The sequence below is a fragment of the Phodopus roborovskii genome, unplaced genomic scaffold, assembly GCF_943737965.1.
Source record: "Phodopus roborovskii unplaced genomic scaffold, PHOROB, whole genome shotgun sequence".
Classification (NCBI taxonomy): domain Eukaryota; kingdom Metazoa; phylum Chordata; class Mammalia; order Rodentia; family Cricetidae; genus Phodopus; species Phodopus roborovskii.
In genome coordinates, this window is record NW_026126447.1 from 33,504,042 (window position 1) to 33,524,793 (window position 20,752).

At 43.8% G+C, this 20,752-nt stretch overlaps 2 protein-coding genes across 2 annotated transcripts in view; both read left to right on the forward strand.

The window, feature by feature from the left end:
- Lepr (leptin receptor) overlaps positions 1-19,937 on the forward strand; it is a 117,904-nt gene extending 97,967 nt beyond the window's left edge. The window contains exon 20 of the transcript XR_007834748.1: positions 19,800-19,937. The gene's annotated coding sequence lies outside the window, so the exon portion shown is untranslated. The remainder of the gene's footprint in view (positions 1-19,799) is intronic.
- On the forward strand, positions 12,069-14,535 carry LOC127224813 (PRAME family member 12-like). Its single transcript, XM_051187975.1, has 3 exons — positions 12,069-12,355; positions 12,812-13,405; positions 14,013-14,535. The coding sequence occupies exons 1-3, from the start codon at positions 12,069-12,071 to the stop codon at positions 14,533-14,535; spliced, it is 1,404 nt and encodes a 467-aa protein (XP_051043932.1).
- Positions 19,938-20,752: the final 815 nt, after the last annotated feature.

Here is a 20,752-nt window from a genome sequence, read left to right on the forward strand (position 1 = left end):
GGTGGTTGTGGTTAAGGCTGTTAGTGCCAGCACTCAGGAGGCAGAAGCAGGTGTATCTCCTTTCAAGGCCAGCATGGTCTACAGATCTAATTTCAGGAAGGGTCCAAAAGCTACACAGAGAAACCTGACCCCTCTGCCCCCTCCCCCCCCAAAAGAACCCTGTCAGTTCTTGTCACCCCAGGGTAGATATGAACACTTACAGTTAGACAAGGCAGAGTGGGGGGTGGGGCACACCTGCAATTCCAGCCCTTGGAATGCAGAGCCAGAGGCATCTGAGTTGAAGGCCAGTCTGGCTACAAAGAGAGTTCCGGGACTCCAGGGCTATACAGAGAAACCCTGTGTAGAAAAACAAAAGCAAAATGAAGCAAACAAACAAAACCAACACCTTTTGTTGTTGTTGCTATTGTTTTTTATTTCTTTCCTTCTTTCTTTTTTCTCCCCGCCCCCCTCCCGGCAGGGTTTCTCTGAATTGCTTTGCAGCCTGTCCTAGAACTAGCTCTGTAGACCAGACTGGCCTCAAATGCACACAGATTCACCTGCCTCTTCCTCCCCAGTGCTGGGATTAAAGGCATGCACCACCAATGCCTAGCTAAATTTCTCTGTAGCTTTGGAGTTTGTTCTGGAACTTGCTTTGTAGACCAGGCTGTTCTGCCACTAAGAAAGATTTGCCTGCCCCTGCCTCTCCAGTGCTGGGAGCAAAGGTGTGCACCATAACTGCCAGCCGATATTTTTGTTTGCTTGTTTTGTTTTACAAAAGAAGATTTCTCTGTATAACATCCCTGGCTATCCTGAAACTCACTATGTAGAGCAGGCTGGACTCCAACTCAGATATCCTTCTGGCTCTGCCTCCCAAGGGCTGGAATAAAAGACCTTTGCCACTACACCCCGTCAACAAAAATTTTAATAGCTAGAGAGCTAGGCCATATTGAGTACACTCACCTGGTCTATAAAGTATCCTAGGTGAAATATGAAACTGCAAAAGGTAAAAGGAATTCAAGTTTGGAGGCAAGTTCTACATAGGGAATTCCAGGAGGCCAAAGCTGGGTGTTGAAATCCTGCCCCAGTAAAGCCAAAGGAAACATAAAAGGAAGTAGGGTGACTTGTATTTTCAATCCCAGGGAGGCAGAGGCAGAGGCAGAAGGATCTCTGTGAGTTCAGGCTCTGTAGTCTCACTAGGCAGCCAGCCTGGTCTCCATAGTGAGTGCCTGAAAAGGCGGAGCTACAAGCCAGTCTGTGTCAAAAAAGAAGAGAACTATGACTGTATTCTTTTCCTTCCTTCCCTTCCCTTTCCTTTATTTTTCCTTTCTTCTTTCTTTGTTTCTCTTTTTTGTTGTTGTTTCTTGTTTTGTTTTTAGAGACTCAGTTTCTCTAAGTAGTACTGGCTATCCTAGAACTCACTCTGAAGACAAGGATGGTCTCAACTCAAAGATCCAGTCAGGCTCCCTCTTCCTGTGGAGTGCTGGGATTAAAAGCATGTGCCACCACCTGACTTTTTGTTTTGACACAGGGTCTTTCTAAGTAGCTCTTGCTGTCCTAAAACCCATTATGTAGACTAAGGTGGCCTTCAACTCTCAGAGATCCCTCTGCCTCTTCTCCCAAGTGCTGGGATTAAAGCTATGCACCCCCCACACCCAGCAAAGAAAACTGTCTTAATTTAGATTAACTTGCTCTAGAGAGGCTGAGACAGGAGGATTGCATAATTGATTAAGTCTGCTCTAAATCTAGGCTAGCCAGCAAGATTCTACCTGAAAACAAAACAAACCCCCCAGAAAGCCTAGTATAGCTGGTGCAGTCCTCCTTGATTCCAGGGTTTTGGATGCAAAGATAGGAGGATTTCAGTGAGTTTGAGGATAGCAACTTGGTGACACTGTGTCTCAAAGACAACAATATAGAAAAAAGAAAGAGAAAGAAAAAAAGAAACAGCTTTTTTCATGGGGAGGGCCACCTGGGACTTCAAGTATATGTCCCCACCTGTTGTTCTTGTCTTGGTGGGGATAATTGAGGGTTTTCTGTATGTTAGTTACCCATTCTACCTATTGGGCTTCAACATAAAACCTGGTTCCAAATGTATTTTGAGATCATGATTTCTTGGCACCCATCTTTACTGATTAGCAATCATAATATCTTCCCATTCTCCACAGACACAACATCGCTACACCTTAAAAGTGGTGGCCAGGTTAATGTCCAAGACAGACCTCAGAGAGTGAGCCTACAGCTTCTCAAGAAGCCAAACTGCAATCATAGAAAACTCTTTCCTTACTCTGTTGAGCAAGATACATCCTATTAGATAAGACTCTTATTTGAATCTTAAGGATCCTGTATCCATATGTTATGTGTCTGTCTTGAACCACGAGGAAGGAAAGAGACAATACTTCTGGGTTCCAAAGGCTTTAATAAATCACCATAAAGAGAGGGACCACATAAGAGGGGTCACGGATCGATCTGGGCTGCAGGACAAGGACGGGAGCCTTGTTTCTTCTGGTAGCCCCCAACAGTAGCAGAAGTGGGGTTCATAAGCACAAGACCCACAACCATTTGTTGCCAAGTTACAATTTCCACCAAGCAAAACTCAGAGATTGTATAGCCTCTCACTTTCTTTGGAAATAAAAGCATAACCACTCTCCCAAGATAGCACCCTTGACTTCTTTTTTGAGGTCAAATTATATTTTAAATATGTAGGTTGGTTTAGTCTAGCAGTTACCACAATTGAATAATTCCTAGCTGTTATCACTCATTGATTAGCAATCAAAACATTTAAAGATAACACAATAACAGACAGGATCCAGACTTTGTGTGTATTTCCCGTTTTTATGTGGCTTTTCTTTTATATCACTTCATTCCCTTTTTAAGGACTTTATTATTTTTAAGTTAATTCTAAGTTATTTTTAATATTCCAATTCCAGTTCCCCCTGCCTCCCTTGCTCCCTTTCCCCTCTTTCCCCATCCAACATTCCATCAGCTCATCACAGAGGATAAGACCTCCCCTAGGATATCAATTAAGTCTGTCTCATCACCTTGTTGAGGCAGGACAAAGTACCTCCTCTCCCAGACCCCCTTATCTAGACTGAGCAAGGTATCTCTCCATAGAGAAAGGACTCCTCAAAGTCAGTTTATGCCATGCACTTAGGTCTTAGTCCCACTACGACTGGCCTCATATACTTTCTAGGCCACACCACTGTCACCTCTATTTAAGGGTCCTAGTTCAGTCCCATACTGGTTTCCCAGTTGACAACAGAGTTGGTGATCTCTTACTAGCTTGGATCGGCTGATTCTGTGGGGTTTTCCCCATCATGGTCTTGACACCTTTGTTCACATAAGTAGTCCTCCCTCATTTTGTCTCTGGGAGGTCAGGACAATAATTAGTTATAGAACTTGGTATCTGCATCCATCTGTTTTTAGAAGAGAGATCTAGCTTCTCTGGGGTCTTTATTATTTTAATTCTAAGCATACTTCATATTTTTATGACTGTATCCTTCTTTGCTCTCTCAAACCTTTGTACATTTTTAATCTCACTGTAACATGTTTAAAGGGTTTTATTTAGTTAGTTATTTATTTGTCTAGATATGTCTTTACTGAGCATCTGTAATCCTTTTTGTCTGGATGAGCAAAATCCATAAACTATCATGCAGCTTGCTATGGGAGCTCCTATTCAAGCCAACAGGCACCACCTGGGGAGAGGCCCCTGGGTATCAAACAATAAACGCTCAGCCAATAGCTCAGACTTCTTACTAAGTTTTTTATATAATTTTCTATTCTTATTTTTTGCATTATGCCTGTATGTACATCCCTGTTAGGGTGTCAAATCTTGGATGTACAGAAGGTTATTAGCTCCCATGTGGGTGCTGAGAATTGAGCCCAGGTAATCTGGGTGAGCAGTTAGTGTTCTTTAACTTCTGAGCCATCTTTCCAGCACACTAACTGAGTCTTACAACTTAAATTAACCCATTCCTATTCATCTATGTGTTGCTCTAAAGCTTGTGGCTTTTGTCTCGCTTTCATGCCCTGCCTCTTTTCTGTCTGACTGGCAAATCATTTGACTCTATCCTCATTCTTCCCAGAATTCTCTCTGCCACCCAAATCCTGCCTGGAGGCCAATCAGCTTTTTGTTAACACTGAGAGCAATACATATTTCCAGTGCACCAAGATTGTTCCACTGCTCCCTGGGCTCTAGGCATCCTTTCATGCAGAAAGAGTTACAGACTGGCTGGTGCCAGTTTACACACCAGTTCCAGCTCCATTGGAACCACAGGAGCTGCCCCACATTGGGCACACAATAATCTTTAATGTAAAAGAAAAAGAAAAGCTAGGCTATGTTTGCAGGACAGCTCTTCATCCCTCCTCCACTGAGCAATGCTTGAGGTGGTATCTTTGAAAGCAGACACTCTTCTAGGCAGACTCTGGAGACTCCTAGCAATCCTCCTGCCTCAGCTGAACTAAGGATAGGAAGTGACAAGAGCCACAACCCCGTGAAAGGCTGGCGATTTCTTCAAAAGCAAGGAAACATACAAAATGATGTCCTTCACCATGAAACACATAGTGTAGTCTTACAGAGAATGGTGTGAACCATGTTGAACATATATTTGTTTGTCGTTTTGCTGAGAGCTGAAAACAAAATTATGAAAAGCAGGAGTGAGATGAGTATTATAAGCCAACTTATACTGAGGCCAGTCTGGGCTATATCAGAGCTGTTCTCTAATAATAATAATAATAATAATAATAATAATAATAATAATAATAATAGTAATAGTAATAAAAATAAAAATAAAATCCTGAGCGGGAGAGTGGACATTGTCAAATGCAGTTCTTCATGGAATGAGATGGCATTTTGTTTGCCATTATTAATATGACTAATTGTAGCAGTGACTTTTTTCTGTTGGTGTTTCAGATGGGTTCTTATTCTGTAGTCCATGGCCAATCTCCTGGTTTAGTTCCCAAGTGCTACTGGGATTATAAATGTGCCAGCATCCAAGATGAATATAGATTTATTTTCTCCTTCCACCCCTTTTTAAGGTAGGTTCTATGTAGTCTTTTAATGTCTGGAACTCAATAAGTTGACCAGGCTGGCCTCCAATTACAGAGGTCTGCTTATCTCTGTCGCTGGAATGCTGGGATTAAAGGTGTGCACACCCCACTCCCATTTGGATTGATTTTCAAACATTTGTTGTTCATGAGATAGAACCCAGAGCCTGGAGCATGTCAGGTAAGCTCTCAGTCTCACAGCTACATTTTAGTTTCACTTCATAAGCAGGAAAATTCAAAGGGGTTATCAAGTGCTATCGTTAAAATCTCTAAAGTCTCCTGCCTTCCCATCCTAGTTCAGGAAATATAGGTATTCACCACCAGTCCTTGCTGGCATCCAGTCTGTTCCCCAAGAAAAGGAATCCTGTATTCAAGGTTATTTTTAGCCCTAAAGATAATCTTGGATTTTTTTTAATGAACACAATTTAAACATACATTTATTTATAATGTATACAGTATTCTGTCTGTCTGTATCTCTTCATGCCAGAAGGAAACAGGTCTCATTATTGATGGTTGTGAACCAATATGTACTTTCTGGGAATTGAACTCAGGACCTCTGGAAGATCAGCCAATATTTTTAACCACTGAGCCATCTCTCCAGGCCCCTAAGCCTGGATTCTTCTTGCTCATCATATCTGGTCAGGAAAGTAGGGGTCTGAGACTGACTTAATGAGAAGACCTTGGGGTTGAGGAGGGAAACCACATAGTGCTTTCTTTTGCTATTCTATCCAGTTCTATAAAGGTTATATTCACATGTGCGTGTGCATTCACTACATATAGTCTGCTGGTAGGTTCATTTCATGAAATTGTATTATTACTAGTATATTTGGGGGTATGTAGTGTAAGGCCTCAGGCATATTGTACATCGTATTTCCAAGGAATACACCCTCACTCCTGCCCCTGGATTATTGTGAAAGGTTATCCTCTGCTAATAAATTAAACACCATGACTAAATGGATCAACTTTTGAATGATAAGAATAACCAGGCAGGCAGTGGTGGCACACACCTTTAATAGCAGAACAACATTCCTCTAATCTGGTACCAGAGGCCTCTGATCCATCTTGGGAGAAATCCTCTAAATCCCAATGATTCCTTCTCATAGTGCACATCAATCAGTCCAGGAAGGCAAGGAAGCATGGAAGGAAAGTTCCATTGAGGACAAGAAACTTAACAAGCCCTTCTCCCAACACAGAGATCTCTCAGGGTCAGTTCACTACTCTAGTGTTGGTGAATACCTTGGTTTACACGTTTCATTTCAATCACCATCTGTTGCTTTCAAAGCCATAATTCTCCCTGGGTAGGCAAAGCCTCACAAAACCACCCTAATCAAAGATACCCTATCCAGTTCCACTACAGCTTGATGAATCCATTCCCAGGAGAAAGGTTAGCAGAAGGGGCCTGAGGGCTGAGCCTAGCATGTGATGGTGAATGGACTGTGCTCAGTTCTCCAGGACTCTAAACAAGCCTGAAATACAAAGTTTAGAATGCTGTTGTCAAAGGGTCTTTAACCCATTTGTTCTATAAACTTGGTCTGGAGTCCAGGAGCTCTGCTAGATGCTATGGCAGACAACTGCTGGGTCAGAGACTCAAAAGACAGAGGCAGGAGGATGTGTGAGCTCATTCATCTTGTGAATAGGTACTGAAAATGTGGCTCAGGCGATAGTTTCCCTAGCATGCAGGAAGTACTGGTCTCCATCTCCATTACCATTTTTACCAGAATGGTAGGTTCACCTGTAATGCTAGAACGGAAGAAGAAGGTAGAGGGACCACAAAGGGATGGGCTCAGCATGCTGGCTAGAGGAGATAGACTCAACAATGGAGGCTGAACTAAGGGTGTGGGCACACATTCGTTGTAACAAGAGACAGGAGCAGAGCTAGGCAATGGTGGATGGTCCACACCACTAATCCCAGCACTGTGGAGGAAGAGGCAGGCAGATCTCTGAGTCTGAACCCAGCCTGGGCTACAGAGTAAATTCCAGGACAGCCAGTTCTACACAGCAGGGAGGTCAAGAGCAGCTTGGCAGTGAATGCTGGAGAATTAAGCAGTGCTGTCCCCAAACTGCCACTTCACTCGCTGTCAGCATGGGAGACTCTTGTCAGTGCTCGGCTGACCAGGTTCAGCACTGTCTCGCCCAGTTCCAATCACTGCTGGCAGTTAAACATTTAAAAGATAAAATAAAATGGACACATTTAAAAACATTCTAGGGTTGGAAAGCCTGACAGATAGACTTTAAGTAGAGATTGAGAGTCCTTCGTACTCGGGGCCCTAAGTGAGATGGCTCCACCAAATCTCTCCCCTCAGAGCTCAGGGAATCCCTCTGAAGGGTCTAAGAGTCAGAGGCACGGAAGACACTAGAACAAGGCCCTCTGAATCAGCTGAACAAAGGTCATATCAACTCAGAGACTTAAGCAGCTTTTGGCTTAGTGATTTTATGGGCTTCCTCAGTGCGGATGACCAAGTCCCTGATTCTTGTGCTTGCTCTAGGGGCTCTTTTCCTTCTCCTGGTTTGCCTTGTCCAACTTCCAAGTAGCAGTTTTGTTTATCTTATATGTTCTATTTCGATGCTATCTCTCAGAAGCTTGTTCTTTCTTATGGAAGGCAGAAAGGGAGTGGATCTGTATGGGAGGGGCGGTGGAGAGGAGCTGGGAGGACACGAGACACAGGAAACTGTAATCAGGATATATTGTATGAGAATGTAATCTATGATCAATATAAGCAGGTAGAGAAGGAAGGAAGGAGGGAATGAAGGAAGGAGAAAGTGTTGGGTGCTGGCTTATATCTTTCATCCCAGCACTCCTGTGCCAGAGGCAGGCATATTGTTTTGTGACATCAAGGTCAGCCTGATCTACAAGGTTGAGTTCCAACTCTATCTTGAAAAATCATACAAAATAAGAAGACAACCAGAGGGGGTGGGGTGGGAAATCCTGGCAGAGCAATCTTTCTTTTAACAAAAGTGCATTCCAATTTTTTTTAATATCTTGATTTTTTTTAAAGGTAGGATTTGAAGTGACCTCACAAGGCATCCAGGCTGCCCTTGAACCTCTGTCCCTTAGTCTTTCTCTAAAGAGTGGAAGGACAGCAAGTGTGCACTCTCAGGATCCATTTGTGGAGTTGTGAGATCTAACCCAGCCTTTATGTTGACAAGTACTCTACTGAATGTGGCACATCCCAGAACTTTGGTTGAGGGGCTGTGTGTGCATTAGTATATATTGCATGTATGTATGTTTGTATGTATGTATAACCGAGCATCATGTGTGTGAGTAGTGCATGAGGATGATGGAAGAGAGGTCAGAACCCCTGGAGTTGTGGGTAGAGTCATCTCTGTGCTGCCATTTGACTGTTGGGAACAGAACCTGGGTGATTTGAAAGAACAGCAAGTGTTCTTGACCCCCGCTCCATCTGTCCAACCCCAAACCAGACTCTTTGTTTTGTTTTTTGTTTTCTTTTTTCCAGACTGGGTATGTATGTGTAACATCCCTGGCTGTCCTGGAGCTTGCTTAGTGGACCAGGATGCCCTAGAAGTCAAAGACATCTGCCTTCCTCTGCTGCCTCTGTCTCCCAAGTGATTGGATTAAAGGTGTGTTCCACCATGTTCAGTTCCAAAACCAGTCTCTTGATGTATTTATTGGAGGTGAAAAGCAGGAATATTCTGTGTGATCTTGAGCTGCAATGCTACTCCAGATGATGCTGGAGGAAGGGTTGGGTGGGACAGGAAAACACCCTGTGTGAACACCTGTGATTCAGCTGGGCCAGACTCCCGACACAGGGATTCAGGCAGTGACTCAGACACCTCCTTTGATCCCTTTTGGCATTTTGGTATTTATTACTAGTTTGTTTTAGATATCTCTTTTATTGTATGTGTATGAGTGTATTGCCTGCACATAGTATGTGCACCACATGAGTGCACAGTGCCCTGTGAGTTCCAAAGGTGCCATCAGGCCTCCTAAAACTGGAGCTATGGATGGTTGTGAGCCACCATGTGAGCCGTGGGAACCAATCCTGTGTCCCTGACAAGAGCAACAAATGCTCTTAACTGCTGAGCCATCTTTCCAGTCTCCAAGTTAGTCAGATGTTTTTGGATGTCAGTCCACAGCCACAATATCACTTCAGCAGAACATTAGCCTCTACCCACAACATCCTCTGAACTTATTATTTTGAACTAAGTAGATGCGGATGAGGATATGTGACTAAAAGTGCAGCAGCCTGAGGCAGCCAAAGGCCTTAGATTCCCTTGGAATTGGTGTTACAGGAGTGTTATAGATGTCTAACATGGGTGCTGGGAGCAAAACTCAGGTTCTCCTCAAGAGCAGTGCACCCTCTGAACTGATGGGACATTTCTCCAGCCCCTGCATCTATCTATTTTGTGTGTATATGTACACCACAACATTCCAGCTTGGCCTGCATGAGGAGGTCAGAGGAGTAGTTTGGGAGTCAGCCCTCCCCTTCTACTCTGTGGGTCCCCAGGAATAAACTTAGGGTTCCAAGCTTACAGCCAGGTCACTTTAGCTTTGTGGCAAGCTCTGCCACAAAAAAATGGTTCATAACACAGCAATAAGAGGTTAAATGGTTCAAAAATTCTCCATTGTTATCTGTTCATCCAGGGAAGTAAGGTACTAGGACTAGGTTTACAGACTCATTATCACACTAAGGACAGCTCACATTATTGGTGGTTCTTTTGTTTTGTTTGTTTGTTTGTTGTTGTTGTTGTTTGACACAGAGTTTCTCTGGCTTTTGGAGGCTATCCTAGAACTTGCTCTTATATACCAGGCTGAACTCAAACTCACTGGGAATTCCTGCCTCTGCCTCCTGAGTGCTGCTATGAAAGGCATGCACTACCACCCTCTGGCTGTATTATTGTTGTTAAGGGCTGTCACTTCTTTTAGAACAGGACAAAGACTTTTGCCCCTCTCTTGGAGGCTGTTGTGTGCAGATTGCCAGGCAGAATTTGGGAGTCAGAAGAACAGGCAAACAGACACAGTGGTGTAACTCACCAGTCTCACCACCCAGGAAATGGAGGAAGGAAGGTCTGGAGTCCAAATCCAATCTTGGCTGTGTGTTCAAAAAGACCCTGCTCCCATTGCTCTTCTCTCATTATTTTGCTTCTGCCATCTCTGATGTGCCCACAGCGCCTCCTGCTGTGAGAGTCTGCATCGCAGTCATCTGGCACTCTGGAAACCTTCCTAAGGTAGCAAGTCTGCATTGCTCAGCTGAGATTGACAACTTCAGGCAACCAGCAGCACATGATCAGATGTAAGAGAAGGCCAGCAAGGAAGGGAGAAGGAAGGCATTGTCAGAATGGCTTCTCTTTACTTTGATTTCATAGCCAGATATTGGGGTAGGACGATTACGGAGAATTCCAAATATGCTTGGGCTACACAATAAGTTCCAGGTAGGCATTGGCTATACTGCAATCCCCTCTGAAAAGAAAATCCACAATCATCAAATAAACAAATCTTAGAACTCAGAGTTTGTGGAGAGGTATCACAGAGGATCCCCTGACCTTGATGAAGGCCTGGGATCTTTCTCTTTGTAGCACTGAGACAGGAGTCAATCAGTATTGTGATGCAGTATTCTGAATAGGATTAACAGGATGGAGAGTTAATCCTCCAAACAGATTGCAGTTTGTGGTTGGAGCTGGGACTACAAGGGGGAGGTGAGAGTGGGAAGTTGTATATAAGGGTCAGAGGACCAGAGAAGAAACTCAGAGCCCTGGAGCCTGAGTCATTCTCTGGCTTTGCTGGGAATAGGAGAGCTACCATTGCTGCCTGCCTCAGGTGAGTAATCCTCCTCCATCAAGACACCGCATATACCCCCTACCTCCACTACTTCCATCCCCTGTCCATGGGGGACTTGAGGCACAAGATGATAAATGGGTTCTCATTTGAGTGGCTTCAGAGGTGGAGCTTCAGGGCAATGACTTAGACCCCTTCATTGGTTTGGGGCTGTCCTCATCTCAAACATGTAATGTTGTCTGTTAGTATGTTGTTTGTGTGTTCTGCAGCAGGCCTGCCCTGATGCCAGGCTGGCCATATCCAGATGGACTGATTGGAGTGCAAAATTCTTCTCTCCCAGAACCTGAGTTGTGGGGTCATCAGCATGGACCATCATGGAAACTTCAGACCAATTTATATTTATGTTTTGTTGTTGTTGTCTCTCCCGAGACAAGGTTTCTCTGAAGTCTTGGCTGTCCTGGAACTAGCTCTGTAGACCCATCTGGCCTTGAACTCATTGACAATAGTATGCCTAGGGCTCTGGACTTAAAGGTGTGTACCACCACCACCACCACCACCACCACCCAGTTTGTGATAACTTTGACATGCTGTCGTTTACATTTGCTTGACAATTCTTATTCAGGGGCAAGGGTCCTGTAGAGCAGGATAGTTGGGAACTCTCCAAGTGGTCTGTGAGGCCCACCCTCTTCCCAGAAGTTCTGCTTGAGATTGCATGGCTCTATCACTTCTGGGAATTTGGGTTCTTTACACACAGACTTTGAAACACTGACAGCAGCCAGGGCAGTGTAAATTGACAGTTCATTTCCTCAGATGCTTAAATGCTGTCTGTGGCCCAGCTTACAGAGTCCAGGGTACCCCTTCCCAGTGGGACTGGGGTTGAGAGCCGCAGGGGCTGTAAATACATATGTCAGGGCGAGTACGTGATCACATGTGCCTGTAAGGATTTCACATTCTGCTTGGTGGTTGTTATGGTTTGATACCAACAGATAGTGAGTGGCATGATGGAAACTAAGGATGAGGTATTGTCATAGGTATGACGATGCCCTTCGGAGAGTCCTTGGATGGGAGAGAATAAAGGCTTTCTATATGTTGGCCTGAAAATGTGTTCTTTTGGGCTGGGCAGTGGTGGTGCACATCTCTGATCCCAGCAGAGGGAAGTATATCTCTGAGTTCAAGGCTAGTCTGGGCTACTGAGCTAGTTTCAGGACAGCTAGGGCTGTGACACACAGAAACCCTGACTTGAAAAACAAAAAGAAAATAAACTGTGTTCTTTCCAGAAGCCTCCCAGGACTCCGGACCCCGAGGATCTACAGGAATGAGTGACCCTGCCCAGCCCACACTCCTGCAGGAGACAGTGCAGAGGCTGCTGAAGAATGAGGCCTTGGCCATCTGTGCTCTAGATGACCTGCCTGTGGAGTTCTTCCCACCACTGTTCAAGGAGGCCGTCACTGGCAGACAGACTAACATGGTGAGGGCGATGGTGGCAGCCTGGCCATTTCACTGCCTCTCCATGGGGACTCTGATGGATACCTCACACATGGAGACTTTGAAGGCTGTGCTCCAGGCCCTGGATTTTCTGGTTACACACAAGGTTCGCCCCAGGTATGTAAGACCCCTCTAATAGTCCTGCAGGTTCAGGCAGGGGACAACAAGAGTGAGGGAAGAGTGGGCTCTAATGTGGATCTGAGGTTTCTCAGTGTGGCGGTTTGGAGGACTGCACAGGCCTCATCTTGCAGAAGGTACAAGAGTGTCAGGTGTGGAGGGCAGCTTAGTTCTGACACAGCCACAGAAGAGTGAGGCTGTCCTGTGTCTCTAGGCACAGTGCCAACAGGCAGGACTCCAGGTAAACACAGGGCAGTAACCAGAACTTCAGATGCCAGCGGGTCGAGGAGACCTTCCAGTAGCGGGAGGGCATGGGTTCCATGGGCAGCTCTGAGAACTTAGAGCTGTCCATAGAGGACCGTGGAGAACAGAAAGAGAGAGGAGAGATGAGGAAGGACAGCAGACTGTGTGGTGTCTGACCTAGCTCTCAACATTTCTGCCTGCTTTTCCCAGCAGGTGGAAACTCCAAGTGCTTGATTTGCAGAGAGTGCACCAGGACTCCTGGGATGGACAGGCTGGAGCCATAGATGTCAGCTTCACCCCACAGGCCCCGAGTCAAGAGGAAACTAGGGAACAGGATCCAAAGTGTGTGGTGAAGTGGCCCTTGAGGGTGTTAGTGGACTTTGACCTCTGTGGGGAGCATCTCAAGGAAGCTGACAAATGCCTGTTAAAGTGGGCCAGGCTGAGAAAAGGCTCAGTGCAGCTGTGTTGTAGGGAGCTGAAGATCACAGCATCACATGTCTACACTGTCAGAGAGGTCCTCAAAATTTTAGGCAGAGACTGTGTCCAGGAATTGGAACTGAATTCCTGGTGGCAACAGGGAAGCCCAGACTGGTTTGCACATTACCTGGAGCAGCTGGGAAATCTTTGCACTCTCCCTCTGCTGGGAATCTTCAAGAAGGTCTTCAGTGGGGACTTTGCTCCACCAGACATGAAGAAGTGTGTCACCAAGACCATTCCTCAGTTCCCCCATCTCCATCTCAATTGTGTCCAGAATCTCTATATGAATGACATCTACTCTCTAAAAGGCAACTTGAAAACATTGCTAAGGTAAGATGGGGAGCAGCTGTCCAGACCATAGCAAAACCTTTCTCTGTGTTCTGCAGATAGGGGGCCCTCCATACCAGGCACAAGGGACCCAACAGGGCTGGAGACTCCCTGTGAAGGGGTGCTAGCCTGATTCTGTCTCTGTGTGGGAAAGGCTGTGTGTGGTGTGTATGTGGGGGTGGGGGGTCAAGCTTGGTAGGGGATGAGTAGCTGGGGAGTACCTTGCACTGGCTTGTATGTCAGAGGCTAGTGTGAAGCAGTGTGAACAGGCATCAAATGTACTGCTGATGTAGCTGTGCAGACTTCTGCAGAGACATGCCAAGGATGTAACCAGGTCTTGATTAGTTTGCACGTGCTCTGTAGCCCTGAGCTGACCTGTACTGGGAGGGGCAGTGCGCATGTCCTGAAGCAGTCCCACTGTGATGATGGTGCCCTTGGTGTAAAACACTGTGACTTGGGTGAGATAACATTGGCAGCATCCTAATGTGCATGTCTATCATGGGGTGAGACTGAGCTTGAACAAGGCTAACCTGTCCATCACAGTGTCAACCCCTTCACCAACGCTTTCCAACCCCATTTCCCAGAACTCACCTCTTGTCTCTCTCCCTAGGTACCTAGAGACTCCCTTGGAGACCCTGTCCATCACTCATTCCCAGCTCTCCAACGCAGACTTGGACCATCTACCCTTGAGTGTAAACCTACATCAGCTCATACACCTGAATCTCAGTGGTGTGGTGTTGTCCCATTTAAGTACTGGGCCCCTCCATGTTCTCCTGGAGCAAGTTGCATCCACTCTGAAGACCCTGGAATTGGAGGGCTGTAGGATGAAGATCTCCCAGCTCAGTGCCCTCCTGCCTGCCTTAAGCCAGTGTACACAGCTCACTAAGATCAACTTCTATGACAATGTCATCTCCATGGCTGTCCTTCAAGACCTGTTTCACCACACAGCAAATCTGAGTCAGCTGACCCTGGAGCTGTACCCTGCCCCTTGGGAGTGCTATGATGGCATGGGTCATGTCCTTGAAGACAGATTTGCCCGACTTTGTCCTGAGCTCATGGATATTCTCAGAACTATAAGGCTGCCCAAATCGGTGTGCTTTGCTGCAGGTGCCTGTTTTGTTTGTTATGACTAGAGACCAGACCTATCTTGCTGGGTAGGTGGAGCAGCATTACTTCTGGGTACTGGCATGTGATGCCCAAAGGAGGGGTGTCTCATCAAACAGCCACAGAAAGCTGTGGGAGAGAGGGGATTAGGGATATGAAATCGCAGTTCAATTGAAAGTTTACATGGAGAACAAGGAGAACATGAGGACAAGTGACTTAAGAGTCAATTAAAATTTGATATTTCTGAAAGAAGCTTCTAGCAGTCCATTTTAATGAATTGGTTGCCCCTGAGTGGTGCTTTTGATGTAATTGTCAGACCCTGGGGAACTGGATGCTCACCATCTGAGGTACTTCTTGGCCACTATTCTTGTCACGGTTTTTAAGGCCTGAAGATCCCTTATCTAGGAAAGGAATGGCACTGAACTTGCTGAGAGTGAGCTCCAAAGTCTCATGGCTTCAAAATAAATTACATTGAAGCCAACAATGGTGAGTGATTGAGCCCTTTTACACAGTCTGAACACATTGCAACAAAGTTAAAAACTGACATGAAAACTCGTGATGTCCAAACCTGATGACTATTAGAAGAACTTGTTACTGAAGAAATGGGTCAAAGAAAAAAAAATGAAAGAGGAAGGAAGGAAAAGAATGAAGACTGGAAGGAAAGAAGAAAAGGAAGGGAAGGGAGGGAGGGAGGGAGGCAGGAATGGAAGGAGGAAGAAAATAATTTCCTGGATTGAAAAAAATTATAACTGCATTACAAATTCAGGGACACATTGAAAGGGATCTTTGAGGGAAATTTGAAACTCTAGTGACTAGAATTAAACCTTGAAAAGCACAAATAAATAATTTTATGACTTCACTAAAATATTTGGAAACAAAAACAAACCAAATCTAAACCCAATGGGTATCAAGAGACAAGAAAAATCAGAGTAGCTTTGAAATAGAAAACTTGTCTGGTGATGCATACCTTCAATCCCAGCAGGGAGGAGGCAGAAGCATGCCTTTGAGATATAGGCCCCTCTGTCCTACAGAATGAGTTCCAGGGTAGTCTGAATACAGAGAAAACTGCTTCCTGTTTGGAACTTCAATATTAAATTTTTTCTGGGATCCAGTCCTCCAAAGGTGCTGATCTTGCTCTTAAAGGCCTAGTTATCCGTTTGCATTGGACATTAGCATTTGGAAAAGCCATTGTTTTAATTATTATTTTTCTAGCTTCTGAATCTGAAATCATTCTACTTACTACTGTCAACAGTCTTTTTATAAAACCTGTGAATTCTTCCTTTGTTCCCTGTATAACTTCTGTAAATGATTCAATTTTGCTTCTTGCTTCTCCAAGTCTGTTCTAAGCATTTCAAAACTGCTGCATGGCATAACTAAGAGGTGATCATCATATAGACATTACCTTTCTAAGTAGCATAATCTCCATATCCAAGAATTGGATCTTGGGAGATAGCCATACCCTTTGTTTTAGCCTTATGTTCGATATTCTTTTTTAAAAATTAGTATTAGAGAATCCTCTTACAACTTATATGCATGTTAACAGATGGTAAGTTTTTGATTTTGAATTGTCAAGGAAAAGTGTTTTCTTTTTAAATAAAATTTTAAAAATATGTGTTTATAATGTATACAGTGTTCTGTCTGCATATATACCTGCCTGCCAGAAGAGGGCACCAGATCTTATTATATGTGGTTGTAAGCCACTATGTGGTTGCTAAGAATTGAATTCAGGACCTCTAGAAGAGCACATGGTGCTCCAGCCCCTTTATTTTTATTTTGTATGTACATTGATGTACTGCTTGCAAGTATGCCTTGTGAGAGTGTCAGATCCTCTGAAACTAGAATTACAGATGGTTGTGAACCACCATGTGGTTGCTGGGAATTGAACCAGGGTTTTCTAGAAGAGCAGCCAGTGCTCTCGGCAACGGAGCCATCTCTTCAGCCCCTGTTGAATATTCTTAGCCTCTTTTCAGAACCAGCAAACAATTATAATTGTGGTACTGTTTCTAAGTCAGCTTTCACCAAATTTATACAATCAATAGTGATAACCCTGTAACAAACTGACCAAGTGTTTATCATCTGTTTCACAAATGCTGAGTGGGTGCCCTAAGAGACTACCTGGAAAATTCCTGGAATTTCTAGAAATATAACATTAATACAGGATTCGAAATAGTTCTTATAGAAACTTTTACATTTTAATTTTCCTATAAAATTACTGGATATATTAAAAGTGATCGTCTTAGGACGTTAGGGTATCCCCATTTAAAAATAAAATACAATGCTGAATTTGGTTCTTCATGTATTCTGGGTTTGAATATCTCTATACTCTTTTAACAAGTTTTTCTAAGGTGTGCATCTTAGCACTTATATCAGCCATTTTTGTTTTTGTGTTTGAGAAATGCCAGGAATTATCAAAATAATGACCTTTTCACAAAGACGATAACAGTACATAAACCCTGGTTAAGTTGCTCGGTTTTTAAACCATCCTTTATGTAAGCATACAAAAACGAATACTCTCCATTTTAATGGTGTTTTCCATTTTTTAGTGTGGGGAAAATCTTATCTTTCTAAACTAATCTCTTCCTTTAGAATTTCCAATTAACTTATCAAATCTGCTAACAATGTCAGTGACTGTGAGAGGCACAGCACATCTGAATCTGAGATCTGTCTTGTGGGATGAGCTGAAAGGATCAGCCAGAGGACGGGGCTCTGGGAAAAACCGAAAACCTCCTGAGTTTTGGTGGCAGCAGAAGACTATCTAGAAAAGCTATAACTCAAAAATTCAACAATCTCTTAAGGACTTGGGAGAGACAAAAACAAAAGCAAACTTAGCTGGGCGGGCAGGGACTCAGGTGCGAGTCCCACCTGCAGCTCAGCTTTGGGCCTGGCCCAGTGGCTTCAAAGCCACAGGCAATCGGTTTTTTTTAATGGATTCATATGTTCATGTTGGGTGACAAATTGTAGGTTGAAAAATAAAAGACCCAGAGACAGACATCGGGGTTCAACTTTCAAGCTGAAGACCAGAGAGCAAAGCACCTAATCCAAAACGTATTACCTCTACCCAGCTGACATGGCAATCAGAGGTGAAAAGCTCTCAGTTCCTGCCTGCCCCTCCTCATATTCCTGTCTCTGCCAAGCCATGTCTCTTGTCTCTGCCTTCCTAGTGCTGGGATAAAAGGCCTGTGATCCCAAATGCTGAGATCACCTTTGTGAGACCTGTTTCTTTTAGTGGTAGTCAGTGTGTCCTTGAACTAACAGAGATCTGTCTACCTCTTAATCCTGAATCCTTGGATCAAAGGTGTGTTTCACCTCCGCATAGCTCTATCGCTGCTGGGATTAAAGGTGTGTATCACCACTGTCGGAACTCTATAGCTTTAAACTGGCTGTACATTCTGAATCCTAGTCAAACTTTAATAAATCTTAAAGAATTTATCACCACCATAAAGCATAGCAAACTAACAGAAATAGTAGAATTTTGAGATCAGCAAAACCACCAAAATTAAACCATGCATCTGGGAAGCAGAAGCAGGGATGGTCTGCAGAGTGAGTTCCAGGAAAGGCAGAGCTACATGGAGAAATCCTGTCTCAAAAATCCAAAGAGGAAAAGAAAAGTCCACAACTAAACAGACCCATAACAAATCAAGAAATTCGTATGGTGATTAAAAAAATACCCCTAGGTAAAGAACATCCATGGCCTGATGAAATCACAATAGAATTCTAGGACACATTCAAATGAAAACTGTAATCTCTCTTCCTTGAACTATCAAAGCAAAAAAAGAAACCAGATGAAGCACCATGGCTCTACAGAGCAAGCATGACTGTAATAGCATATCAGCTCAAGAGACAACAACAAATAATTGAGTATCCCTGATGGACATAGATCCTAGTCCATCATTACAATATATCAAACACAATACAGGCCTCCATAAAAAGGATATGTACCATGAACATTTATGGATTTAAGGAAGAAATGGTTCCATATACCTATGTCCCTAGATGTAAAATAAATAGGCTGTCACTGAATTATACTTTTCTATTTGGTTGGTATTTGTGTATGTTTGTTTGTTTTGCTTTGCTTTGTTTTGTTTTGAGACAGGGTTGCTCTGTAGCTCTGGATCTGGTCCTGCAACTAGCTCTGTTTCAGTTTGCCCTGAATTCATAGAGATTCACCTGCCTCTACAACAGGATTGCTGTGATAAAGGCACGTGCAACCACCTTCTTGCTAAACTGTTTTCATTTTAGTATTTTTGTTGATGTTGATTTTGTTGTTGCTTTTGGTTTTTTTTCTTGAACATTTTGTTGTTGTTGTTTTGAGACAGAGTTTCTCGATATAGCTTTGAAGGTTGCCCTGGAACCTGCTTTGTAGACAAGGCTGGCCTGGAAGGCACAAGGATCCACTTGCCTCTGCCTTCCCAAGGGTTGGGTTTAAAGGCACGAGCCACCAACACACAGCTAAGACAAATATATATATCCCAAGCTGCCCTCAGCTTACTGTCCTGCCTTAACCTATAGAGTTCTGTGGATAATTACAGGTAGGTATTAGGGTTTTTTTGTTTGTTTGTTTCTTGGTTTGCTTTGGTTTGTTTGTTTTGTTTCTTCGTCTTTAAAAAAATTATATATGTATTTTAATTTTATGTGCATTGGTATTTTCAGGTACATCGATGTGAGGGTGTCACAAGCCCTTGAATTTGAATTACAATCAGGTGTAAGCTGCCATGTAGGTTCTGGGAATTGAACCCAAGTCCTCTGGAAGAGCAGCCAGTACTCTTGCCCACTGAGCCATCATTCTAGCCCCTTTGGTTATATCAACAGAAGCAGAAATAGTCTTTTGAAAATGACTTTTTCAGAAATCATTTTGTGGAAATTACCTTAAAACATAGTGAATATAAAACAGAGTGACTACTATAAAAATAGGATGACTTTTTCAGAAGAGATTATTTTCCAGTCACAGTACTGGATCTCCATGGGGGGGGGCTAAGCATTTACTGGTATGTCTCACTTACTTGTAGCCATGGCACAGTCAAGTATCTAATTCATTTTTACCCATGAAAGGAGGTTTGTGTATTTATGTTCCTGGCATTTGAAAAATGCAAGCCTGAGACTGTCTTGTCGGGCTTTGAAAAGCTGAGACTGCCTCTCCCTTCTGATTTTTCATATTTCAAGTTTTCAGCCACAAACGGTGTCATTTGTGGTTGGTGGATGTCCCTTGATTTTACTCTTGCACACTGGCCTTTCTGCAAGTGTGATAGAATGAAGTTGTAACATACTGAGCATTTAAATGTGTCTTTTCTTTTAGCCTGAAACATTTGAGCATCTTTTTACCAAGCATGCAGAATCAGTGATATTTGGTCCTCTTCTTCTGGAACCTGAACCCATTTCAGAAGAAATCAGTGTTGATACAGCTTGGAAAAATAAAGATGAGATGGTACCAGCAGCTATGGTCTCACTTCTTTTGACCACTCCAGATCCTGAAAGGGGTTCTATTTGTATTAGTGACCAGTGTAACAGTGCTACCTTCTCTGGGGCTCCGAGCACCCAGGTAACCTGTGAGGATGAGTGTCAGAGACAACCCTCAGTTAAATATGCAACGCTGGTCAGCCACTCAAAAACAGTGGACGCTGATGAAGAGCAGGGGCTTATACATGGTTCTGTCAGCAAGTGCATTGCCAGTGAGCACTACCTGCTGGAAGAGTCTTTCCCTAGCAGCTCCTGGGAGATAGAGACCCAGGCGTTTTTCCTATTATCAGATCAGCAACCCAGCACGATTTCACCACAACTTTCATTCTCGGGGTTGGATGAGCTTTTGGAGCTGGAAGAGGAAGTTTCCCCGAAAAAAATCATAGTGATTTTTGAGGGAGGGTCACCTCCCTCAAAAAAAGAGAGAATGATACGTTTTTGACTGATGAGTCAGGAGTATTGTGCCCATTCCCAGCCCACTGTCTGTTTAGTGACATCAGAATCCTCCAGGACAGTTGCTCACACTTTGTAGAAAATAATTTGAATTTAGGAACCTCTGCTAAGAAGACCTTTGTACCTTACATGCCACAGTTTGAAAGCTGTTCCACGCACAGTCATAAGATAATGGAGAATAAGATGTGTGACCTCACTGTGTAATCTCATCCCAGTCCAGCGTATCATGTGTAATATATTCTTTTACTGTTGTGGGTGTGGGAGACAAGTGTCAGAATCTAGTTCAAAAATGCATGTTTCCAAATTAATTGTGTCTATCCTCTCTCAGTAATACAGACA